This window comes from Antrostomus carolinensis, unplaced genomic scaffold, assembly GCF_000700745.2.
Source record: "Antrostomus carolinensis isolate BGI_N321 unplaced genomic scaffold, ASM70074v2 scaffold20463, whole genome shotgun sequence".
Lineage (NCBI taxonomy): Eukaryota > Metazoa > Chordata > Aves > Caprimulgiformes > Caprimulgidae > Antrostomus > Antrostomus carolinensis.
Window position 1 is genome coordinate 1 of NW_010307488.1, and position 11345 is coordinate 11345.

Genomic DNA, 11345 nt, shown 5'->3' on the forward strand with positions numbered 1-11345 from the left:
GAGCTCGGCAGGTCTCGGTGGGAAAAGGTACCCGGGCTTCTGTCTGTCCTCCTGTCCCGGCTGGACCGACGGAGCAGCGCTGGGATTTGCGTTTGCCTGTCTTCACGGACGGTTCTCACGCAGTGTTAGCTTGAGACGTGTTTCCATGGATGGACAGGTTTGTCACTCTTCAGTCAAGTCCTTTCCAAATTCTCAGTTGTTTTTTAATTTTAATACCTCTGCATGTTTTCCTGGTATATTTGGGAAAAAAACCCAACCAAACAAAAAAACCCAACTAAAACCATCTGTTGTCAGGTTATTACGTCTGATGCAAAGGCAGAAGTCTCTGCACAGTTCTTGCCGAGTGTTTTGAGCTTCGGCCCCATTTTTCAACCAGCCACCACATTTATGACTATAAACTTTGAACTGCTGTGTCACGTTCTAGAACCGTGTCGGTGCTGTGACTTCCCTGTAAAGCTCAGGTAATGTTTATACCTCAGAAGCTTATGACTGAGTTTTTGTATTTCTTCTTAGAAAGGGAATATTTAGGGACTGATAAATGCCACGTGGCTAAATCAGATGTGTCTGTAGCACCACCCTAGATTTACTTCTACACTTTCAGTTTGTTTTGTGTAATAGTATTTTCACAAGATAAAACTAGTCTTGGATATGCTTCTTACTAGATCGAGAGGCATTGGGATGTTTATCATAAAAAGGTGGGCACCTGATGACGCTTAGGTCTTCAGACCTTTTCTTTGTCAGACTAACAGCTCACTCTTGGGTATGAACTGAGAGGGGTTAGACTGAAGGCCATCCAGCTTAGTCTGCTGTTTCTGAAAAAGTGAAGTGATGGATGTTTACGGAGGAGTGCAGGGGAAAGAGCGTGCCTTCTTTTAGCATGTCTCTGGGAAACAGTACTTTAGGAAACATCCTGAAACTACTTCTTAAAAAATCTACTGGAAGGTCAAGCAGAAGACTTAAATGTCTATTATGACTGTTATCGGCTGCAGTAGAATTCGCTGCTTTCCCTTGACATTTCAACTATCAGTTTAGAATTCCTTTTTATTTAGTAGGCTGGAAATAGAAGCTGGGCACCAGTACTTCTGCTCTGGGCACCAGCTACCTGCTACCTCCTTTTTAGCCTGTAATTATGTTATGGTCATGTCCATATTACATGTCCTGTCAATGAGCAGTGTTGCAAGATAACCCACATAACTCCCATGCTGAAGTTTCTGTCCTTCCTGTAAACAGTATTAGCCAGGCTCCTACATAGTGCTTTCTGTTGCATATATAGAATTGTCTGTGTCTGTTTAAAAGCTTTGGGGCAGTCGTTCACATCTGTAGTGACACAGTCCATGTAATAATCATAAGTTTGCTATTTTGGCCTGAAGCTGTATGGTATATTATCTTATAAGAATATTCAGAATTGTGCATCACTTGGTAAGAAGTACTGTACTTAGATGCATGATGCATTTGTGAAGCAAGACAAAGGGAACAACCCTGACTCTCTAAATTATGTTATTTTAGTCAACTTTCTATACTTGGCATTGATACTTTTGACTGGGGGGAGGGGGAACTTCCTGACTCTCACAGTGATGAAATGGAAACATACGTTTCACCCAGTCTTGTTGAGTATTTGTCGTTAGCTTAATTTATAGAATATTAAAACAGTTTACAAGTACAAACTAAAAAATTGTCATTACTTACAGTTAAAAACAGTTTTATGGGTTAATATAAAATGATAAGAAAGTAGCATCATAATCCTCCCTTTTAAAATCTTAGTATTAGTATGCCAAGCACACAGTGAAACTGAGACAGACTTTATCTATGAGTGTGGTTGGTGTCTCTCTTCTCTTCCTGTTTCTTCAAAAATAAAAAGGCATCCAAACAAAAATCTTTAAATTGAGGAGGAATTAATTAAAGACATTCAGACAATTAATACTGACTAGCCATATAAATACTGATTAATGTTATAACTGGATTACTAGTTGAATTAATCTAGTAGGATCGTTCATCATAAAGCTTATAATAGTTCTGTTTACTTTTCTCAGTTTTGGCCTTTCTTCCTTGGTTTCAAGTCTCTGACTTGAGGCCTGAGACTGATTTTTATCTAGACAGGAGACATGGCTTTAATTCTCCTGTGCTTGTGCTGCTGTCCATCTGTTGCCTGTAGGAGATCTTTATTAGAGGTTGGAGGAAGTGAATGTGTGGACCTGAAGAGCTTTCATTGCCTTCTGCTCTGCTGACTCTGCCAAGTCTGTTGACTGGATAACAGTCCTGAAGCTCCATCACCCAAAAAGCAAGAGCAGGAGCTGGAATAGAACTGCAGAATGGTGACAGAAATGGCAGTGTTCTCAGAGGCCTGGCTTCTCGTCCGAGGTCTTGTTTGTAGATAAATACATGTAAGGATCAGAGGATGCTCTCTCCTTTAAATGCCGGTTTGATCAAATGGTATTTGTCTTTGTTAGAGGATGATCTCAACTTTCCCGTTTTGAGTTGGGTTTACTGCTCTTATGTAGTGGCCTCAATGCTCCCTTCACATCTCCGTGTAATGCCTAGGTTGATTTCTATAGAAATAATCTGAAAACACTGTGTGGGGGAAAAACTTGATACTATTAAATTACAACCATTCCTCAGTTTTCCATCTTTGATTTGCACGTGGAAAGATAATTTACACATTTAAAAAAAGGTTGACTGTCTCTCAGGAACACGCTGTACCTCTGTCCAGTTGCTGCATGTGACATTAAGGAAATGCATTTTTAAATGGAAGGAGTGCTTTTCCACGTGTGAAGAGCACTTGCTCCAGTGGTGGCTGCTGTCTAACTACTGGCTCTTGTGCTTGCAGGCGATGGAACACCTGCTGGTAACTATGGCTATACCAATAGTGGATACAGTGTTTATGAAGAAGAAAATGAAAGGTTAACAGAAAGTCTGCGTACAAAAGTCAGTGCCATTAAATCAGTAAGTATTTGATGATATTGGTATTGTCACATTTATTGAATTAAATTATATGGACCAGTGAAGCAGTAGACTTAGTTGAAAACATAAATTTAATACAAGAAAGAATTATTGTCAACCAAAATGCACAATCATTCATTTGTATAACTGATTCTTCCTTTAATTAGATTTTTAGCTAGAGGTGTCCTTTTTTGCTAACCTTGAGGACAGCTGTGGTGTTCCTTACAGTTTACTGTCCTACAGAATGAATTACTGTCCCTGCAGAAACTAGAGAATTTGAGTTTAGATCAGTAAACTGGCTGAGGTTCATTTAAGAAAACAAACTACTTGGTTTTGGTGTTATCATTGTGGCTCATCAGCTTCTGCTCTATCTGCTTATAAATCTGTAATGTGAAAACAGCTGTTAGAAATAGCTTGCTAATACACTCTGAAAGAGAAATTTGTTTTAATGATCCTGATTCCTTCCAGAGATTGAGGGCTTCTTTGAAGCAAGTCTTAACTGAAAGATAGCATAGCTATTCTTAGCAATAGGTGTTGTTTCTATGTATGTAATAGAAGCCAGTGATTTCTTAGGCCAAAACTAATTCAAATTCCTATTGCTAATAATATCCTTTTGCTTAACAGTAATTTGTTTAATCTCAAATAGGAAGTAAAACCTTAGATTTCAGTTAAGAAATTATCTACCTAAGTAATTTTGCGTTAAGTAGGTAAAAGGAAAAGCGTTGACCTTTGTTAAAGAATTTCATTTCTCGTCTCCTTCTCTGATATGCTGTATTTCAAATCAGTGTCCCAGAGTATGCCTACAGCATGGTTGATAGTGCCCTGTGGAGTAGCATGTGTGCTCTTTCTGCAGTTGCATCTTTTAGTGCAATATAATGATCCTGGAGTACAGAATAATCTTCAGATAATCTCCTGGAAGCCTCATGTTTCACTCTTGACTTGATGATAGATGGTGGTGAACTGCAGCAGTAAGAAATAATGAGATGTAGGTTGTGTCACAAAAACCATGGGTTTTGCTAATCCAAAGCATGGGGGCCTGGAGCACGTTTTCCTCTCTTCTAGGAGTGGAGCTGGTTGTTCAAGGCCAGTGTGCTGATACGAACTGTTATAGAGGAAGAGCTGCTAAGAAGTCTCAGTGGGGGTTCTCCCTTGTTTTGCTTGGGAGCCTCTTTTAAGCAGAGATTCTCCTGGCTGGCCCCCACCTTTGCTATCATGCAAGCATAGCAGCTTGCAGCTCTCTGCAGCTCTGTCTGCACCTGGTCTCATACCTCCCTGATTCTGAGCCTAACCTGCAGACTCGACTTTCTGGCTTGACCTGCCTCATAGCTGTGGATGTGCTGGGTGATCACCAGGCTGTTGCTGACCCTGGTTACTACCTGTGGTGTGGTGGTTTCAGCCACAGCTAAGTGGCACACAGTCCTGCACTCACTCCCCCCACCTGGTGACATGAGGAGAGAAAAACAACAAAGGGCTCGTGGGCTGAAATGAGGACAGGGACTGATCACTCACCAGTTATGGTCACGGGCAAACCAGACTCAACTTGGGGAAGAAAAATCAACTTAATTTGTTACCAATCAATCAGAGTAGGATAGGGAGACGTAACAACCACATCTTAAAACACCTTCCCCTGACCCCTCCCTTCTTCCTGGGCTCAAGTTACCTTGCTCTTGATTTCTCTACCTTCTCCCCCACAGCAGCACAGGAGACAGGGAATGGGGGTTGCAGTCAGTTCACTATTGCTGCTCTTTCCACCATGGGGTCCCTCCTACAGGCTAAAAGAGTTCAGGAACAAAATGTTCCAAAGTGAGCTTCCCACTGAGTCATGGACCTCTTCAGGAACAGCTCCTGGCTCTGGCATGGGGACATCCATGGGCTGCAGATGGGTCTCTGGTCTAGCACACCTCCTCAACCCCAGCTCTTGGGTCTTCTTGGTCATCACGAACTCTCCATGTAGTCACAACTGCCCTCAGGCACAGCATTCTGCTCTGGTTTGGAGTCCTTCATGGCCTACACATGGGTATCTGCTCCACCTTGACCCTCCATGGGCTGTAAGCGACCCTCATTTTACCTCCCCTTACTCTTCTGCCTGCTCATCTGGCTGTCTGAGGTTCTCTGTCTCCTCCCCTCCTCCTCCTCCTCCATGTTAATGATGCTCTTTTTGTTCAGGCCCCTGGTCTTTTGTTCAGGACCATGGTTTCTCCTGATGTCTCTCTCCTCCCTTGCCAAACCAGTTCCTCCCCTCATAAATATGGATTTGAAGAGGCATTTCCCTATCACTAACTGGCTCAGCCTGGGCTGGAGGTGGGTCTGCCTTGGAGCCAGGGGAGCTTCTTGAAGCTTCTCACAGGGGCCACCACTATAGCCCCTTCCACTACCAAAAACACCAACCCCCCCCAGCCCAACACACTCTGGACTGACTCTCTCACCTGTGTGCTCGACTTGCCTTCTTGTCCTGCTCCGCCCTTGCTGTTTCACAAAACAAAGCAGAGAAGGTATAGACAAATTCACAAAATAAATTCCCTTTTATAGCAGAGCAGCAACTTGTCAAGAGATGTGTTGGCAGGTTACAGGTGTCAGCTCCAGCAACACTCGGTCAAAAGGAGTGCTTCCAGTCCCCTGTGCTGGGTGCCAGAAGTTTCAACAGTTGTTCCAGGAAATGGATAATTGCTACTTAGACTTGACTAGATCTTGAATTTTTGGAAGTCCATGTAATAATTCTACTAAGGAATTCTCTGTTGAAGGAGAAAAGGGGAGGACAAGCGTTGAGTACCTTCTGTGACTCTCTAGACTCATCTAGTCAAATGATGCGTACTTTCCTAAGGGCTGTTGACAGAATACTGTGCATGTTAACTTTGGGTTTTGAAAATACCAAGTACTGTTTTCACGTTTTACCTGGGGAAATGCTAGTCACATCACGTATGTTAGACTGGTTTCTCTAATCTCTGTATAACTGATTACTCGTATTTAATAATTTTTGGTTTTTTTCTTAATAGCTTTCCATTGAAATTGGAACAGAAGTTAAAAACCAAAATAAAATGTTATCAGAAATGGTAAGTATTTAGTCACTAACTTTCTTTAAATATGGGGCAGTATTATTAAAAAGGCTGTTCTATATTTAATTGTATTTAAAAATAAAAGAGAGAAACAGAAAATAAGGATGTCAGAAATGCCTTTTTTGCTTATGTTTTGCTTTGGCTTGGGGAAAAAAATATCTCTGGATAAATGGGCAAAGGTTTACCCTGTTTAATTTTTAGAAACTGCATCTGAAATAATTTTAGTTTTGGAAAATTTGAAAAAAAACCAAAACAGGAAAAACTACACTTAGCAAGCTTAGTAACATGTCTTTTGTTGTTTTGTTTGTTCTGTTTTTTTTAAATGTAGGATAATGATTTTGACTCTGCGGGTGGACTTCTAGGTGCGACTATGGGCAGGCTGAGAACACTCTCCAGAGGAAGCCAGACAAAGCTGTTGTGCTACATGATGCTCTTTGCATTGTTTGTTTTTTTTGTACTGTACTGGATTATTAAACTGAGGTGATGCATGTTAACTTTGGTTTAAATTGCATAATTTCAACTATAAAGCAGTCTTAATTAATGAAGACATTGATCTAAAGTGGCATATTCTGTTGATAAAACACAGTGAAATTGTTGTAAAATGCATTAACTGTTAATGCAATGTTATATATAGTTTTCTTAATGTATCAGAATCTTTACCATCATCCCCTATTTTGGGGGGGATCATTTGTAAATATGCAGAAACTGCTAGCATAGTAGATTGCTTTTTTAGGGAAAAGTAGCTTTTAGAATTGATTTTTTAAAATACAGAAAACAATGGTTGTTTGGCTATGAAGTAATTGCAGAATTACAAGACTTTCACTCTGCTTTTCATTCTGGGCCATACTCTAAATTAGAGCTCCAGTTTCAGGCATATAGTAATGTCTAGGTTGCAAAAGCAGAAAGAATACTTTGATCTTTCTAAATTGCTATTACCTGTGGACTTTTAAAAGGCTGGCCTGAAGCTAACAAATGTGATAGTGGTACCCCAAAGATTATTTTTGTGGATAGGTCTGATAGTGTACATGTTTAAGTAGCTTAAACAGTGTTTTGATAAGAAGTTACTTAAAACTGGATTTTTTTTTTTTTTTTTTTATTTAAATGTGACAAATTGTGCTTACACGGCTGCTCTTTTAAGCAAATACCTTTGGTCATTGGGATCAACCAATGCGGACACAGTACAAATGTTTTCTTTATATTTAAAGTATCTAAAACGTAATGATTCCATTGAATCACTAGAATGTCTACCATTAGTATGTTTACTTTTCAATCTGTGATGATCCCTAAATCTGCACTGCATGATGTCTGAAATATGAGGTCAGATATTTTGAATTTTATATTAAAGTATGTTATGACACACCTGTTGGAGATGCTGTCATATTAAGGTTTTTTATTTTGAAGACTTAGCTTTGGCTCACCAGATAGTTTATAATAGTTGAAGATATTACATTGCTGAGTTTAACATTCAAAAAGTTAAGTTTCCTAGATATTGCAATGGTACATACAATTTTTGAAGAACTTTTCTAGAAATACTGTATAACATGTTGCCATTAATAACTAATTACAAACTGACAAATAAAGTGTCCTGCAGTATTCTAACTAGTGTTGTTTATATACAGTCTTTTGTACTGTAGAATACCAATGTATTTTTTGGAAATGGTGCTGCATTTACAGAGCTATAGGGGGAGCACTGTTAAAATAAGAAATGGAGGTGTATGCTACCTTTCTTTCAGATTAGATTTAATACGTAACAGAAGTATGACATGCAAGTCACCTCATACAAAACACTTACACAGAAGGTGTGAAAGTAATTAAAGCTCAAATATTTCTAGCCAATTTAATCTTTGATTGTTAAAAGGTCTACAATGCTTTTACAAATAACAGAACATCTAAGTACTAACACTAGAGTAATGCATCATCTTTATATGAGAATTGCTAGGCTTGTTAAACAAGTGCAGCATTCCCAAAGCTAGTCAACAGGATATAGTTTGCCGTCCAGAATTGATGCACTTGTATAATTTTAATGAGACAGTTGAGTGCAAGTTACCTAACAAGTGAGATGAGAATTACTGACATACCTGTTTGACAACCCCACTCCCTTGATAGTTGATCATCTTCTAGAAATATGTTTCTGTCTGTTAAACATGGTGTCTGAACAATCTCTAGACATTTATGGAGGTTTTTTTAGCAATCAATCTGCCATACCAGTATGTGGAAAAAGTTTTAAAACTAAAATCCTGTTGGTTAAAATGTCAAACCAGATTAAAAGGTAATTAATGTAGAATAGGAACTCAGTCTTCTTCCTTTCCCCTCACCTGCCCATTCTTCACTGGTGCAGAGGAATGAGGGGAAATGAACTGGGGTGGGGGGAAATTTAAGCCCATGTCTTTTTGTGTTTCTTCATTTAAGGAAGGTTGTCAATTTTTCTATTGTTGTGTAGGTAGGGTGGGAAATGGGAGAAACTTTAAGCACCGGGAATATATGAAAACTCCAAACAACTTACTACATATATATGCTTATTAGAAAACACACAAGGGCTTTTCTAATTAAGTGCTAAAACAGAGCTCCATTAGGCTCTTTTAACATGAACATTCTGAACTGAAAGGTAACTGGAAGTTACATAGTCAAAACTGTGACATTTCTGGGTGGTTTTATGCTATTTTACAGGATGTAGCACATTTCCCTTTCTTCAGTTCCACTAAAAGGTCAATTTTCAGTTTAAAATCTGAACTGGAATCCTGCAAGTTTGCTTAGCATGGCTAAGGTGACTTTATGTAAAAGTGAAACTGCTTTGAGAATATTTCACTCCAGGAAGGGGAACAGCGATTTGCGTGAACTGTGCACTGCAGCCTTAGAATTTTCCTCAGAATCTGCATTACTTTACTGGTCATTTTCTGGTAGAAAAGCATTACTCTGACAGGACTCAAAATTCACAAATAGTTAGCAAGATTTCAGGATGCTATAGTATAACCTTTAGAATCAAATACACTATACAGTGGATACAACAGAAAAGTACTGGTAGCATAAGGTGCAGTTAATAGCAGCTACATAAGAATACTGCAGTTACTGGTTTTGAAATCTTATGTACATAATTTTTACACAATATCCGTATATTAATGTAATTTAGACTCTATCTAGCAACCATACAGATTATTTACAGGTGGAAGGAAATGCCATCTGTTAACTATCAAACCATTAACCATACCGTATCATGGCGATTCCTTAGAAAATGCTTAATCAACGCATCCATTTGATTACAAGGACAATTCCACTGAAGCTTTTTTTTTTTAACAATAATACGGGCTGTCTGTTCTGGATTAAAGGGCTGTTTTGGGAAGAGTTTAAGCAATTACACATGATTTTCATATTAACATGTTTATTTTTATTATTTTTCTTTAATAATTACACACAAATATGATAGCTTACTGATGAAGTTCAGGCCTCCAGAAGCTTCAGATACAACTAGACATTTGTTTGTTGAATTCTACAAATAAAAATCAACCCCACTCCCACTACCAAACATCAATGACAGAGTAACACAAGTCAATGTGAACTTGGCAAAGATGACAGAGCTCATTTTGATGAGTACTTGGCTAAAAATTCAAGACAGAGAAGGTACTTGTAATTGAGAGAAATCACTGTTCCAGTACTTGAATATGGCAGGGAATGATTTGTTCCTTGATTATTTATCTTGAAATCAAATATTAGGCTACTAGTGAAATCATAGCTGTATCCAAATGGCAGTTATGTTTCTTAATTGTCAGCTTAGGTGCTCTAAAATGTAGACACACCTTGATTAAAGAAGACAGCTTTTCTGGGTGCTTAGTGTGGCTCACTAGACCCTCCCTGCCAAAGCAATAACCCACTGAAAAATATGGAAAAAATCTTGGAGGAGGCCACGTGCTTTCAGACTGCTTCTTACCAACAGGCACTGGATACTGGAGAATACATAGAATCATAGTGTTCAAAGACCTTGATGAGCATTTCATTGGCAAAATTAGTTACATTTTCTATTTTACCCTTGAAACATGTACTTGCTGTTACCTTCAGTGTGCAGTACAAGCCATGCTCTTGCTTTCTTAATTTTCAAGGAAAAGTGGAGATGTGTCACTTGCTTGGAAGTGTTTCCATGTATTTGCATATGATGGAAAGCATGGTTTCATCTGTACCACCTCCTATTGACATTAATCTCAAGTCTCTGTAGAAAAATAAGAAGTAGATTTAAACATGTGCATGCTATACTGATGAAACGAGTACAGAACTGCACACACCCATTTATTCTATGCATTTCTTATGAAGCTGCTTTTATTATATTGAAACTCCTTCTTTACAGAAGTACATACATGATGTGGAAAATATGTTATCAGCCCTGTAAATAGCCTTTGTGTACAGGGATGTTGCTAATTCAAAATCAAAAGGCTTAAGATACAATTTGGCATGTCAAATTTTCGGATTTTCTATTTCAGATTTTCAGCCTTAACTTGGCATAACACTGTATTTTAATCTTGAAATAAGTAAAAATCTCTCATGGTGTATGCACCTGCCCCTGCTTAAGCCCAGCCAGACCTCCTGCAGCTGAACTCCATACAGACTTCTCTTTAGGTCTTATCACTTTGGACTGGCATATAAAGCATCACAGGCTCTTCCCAAGGTTTTCTGCTGGGCTGCCTGCTCAGATGACCTACACTGTACATACATAGTAATGCCATCTGTCTGCAGAACACCTCACCCACTGCCTCCTCCGGGCGAGACACTCTGCAATACTTCCCGCAACATCCCCACTGTTCCTGTGCCAAGGCTGTAGGTGCCTTAACCTGCAGCTGAATTTTAGGAGGGGGAAGAGCTTCCAGAGGGCCAGCAGCAAAAAGTGTTGCTGCACTTAACTTTGCTTAACTGTGTGGTGTGGTAAAAAGGGTACTGGTCAATCTTTACATGAGGTATTGGAGAACTGGACGGAGAAGGTACATTTTCATTCAAGTTTTTTAACCAGTGAGCATCCTGGTCTCCCTGGCTATGTGAGATCTGGTGCAATCCATATTAGTATGATGCAGTATTATAGTATAGTATTAGTATTTATAGTAGTTTAGCATTATATAGTATATAAAGTTTCTCTGCTTTAAAAATGAATGGCTGCTCCAAGCTTACTTTTTATTTGATATTTGTAATCGGACTCATTTACAAGCTGCTATTTTATATCACTGAGTCATCCCTAATGATATTGCCTAAGTTCCCTGTGCTAGCCAGACTTCAAACTACTACAACCTTAAGCAATTTTCTTCACAAATTTCTTTTGCCCTTTGGGAAGAATTAAAAAACCAAACCAAACCAAACAAAAACAAAACCACCAAACACCTG

General features: G+C 38.9%; 1 protein-coding gene across 1 annotated transcript; it reads left to right on the forward strand.

The window, feature by feature from the left end:
• Nucleotides 1-2824: 2824 nt before the first annotated feature.
• BET1 (Bet1 golgi vesicular membrane trafficking protein) lies at nt 2825-6721 on the forward strand (the record flags this gene model as incomplete). Its single annotated transcript, XM_010165459.2, has 3 exons — nt 2825-2940; nt 5931-5987; nt 6319-6721. Coding segments are annotated over 3 exons (329 nt in total), but the record flags the coding sequence as incomplete, so codon positions are not given.
• Nucleotides 6722-11345: the final 4624 nt, after the last annotated feature.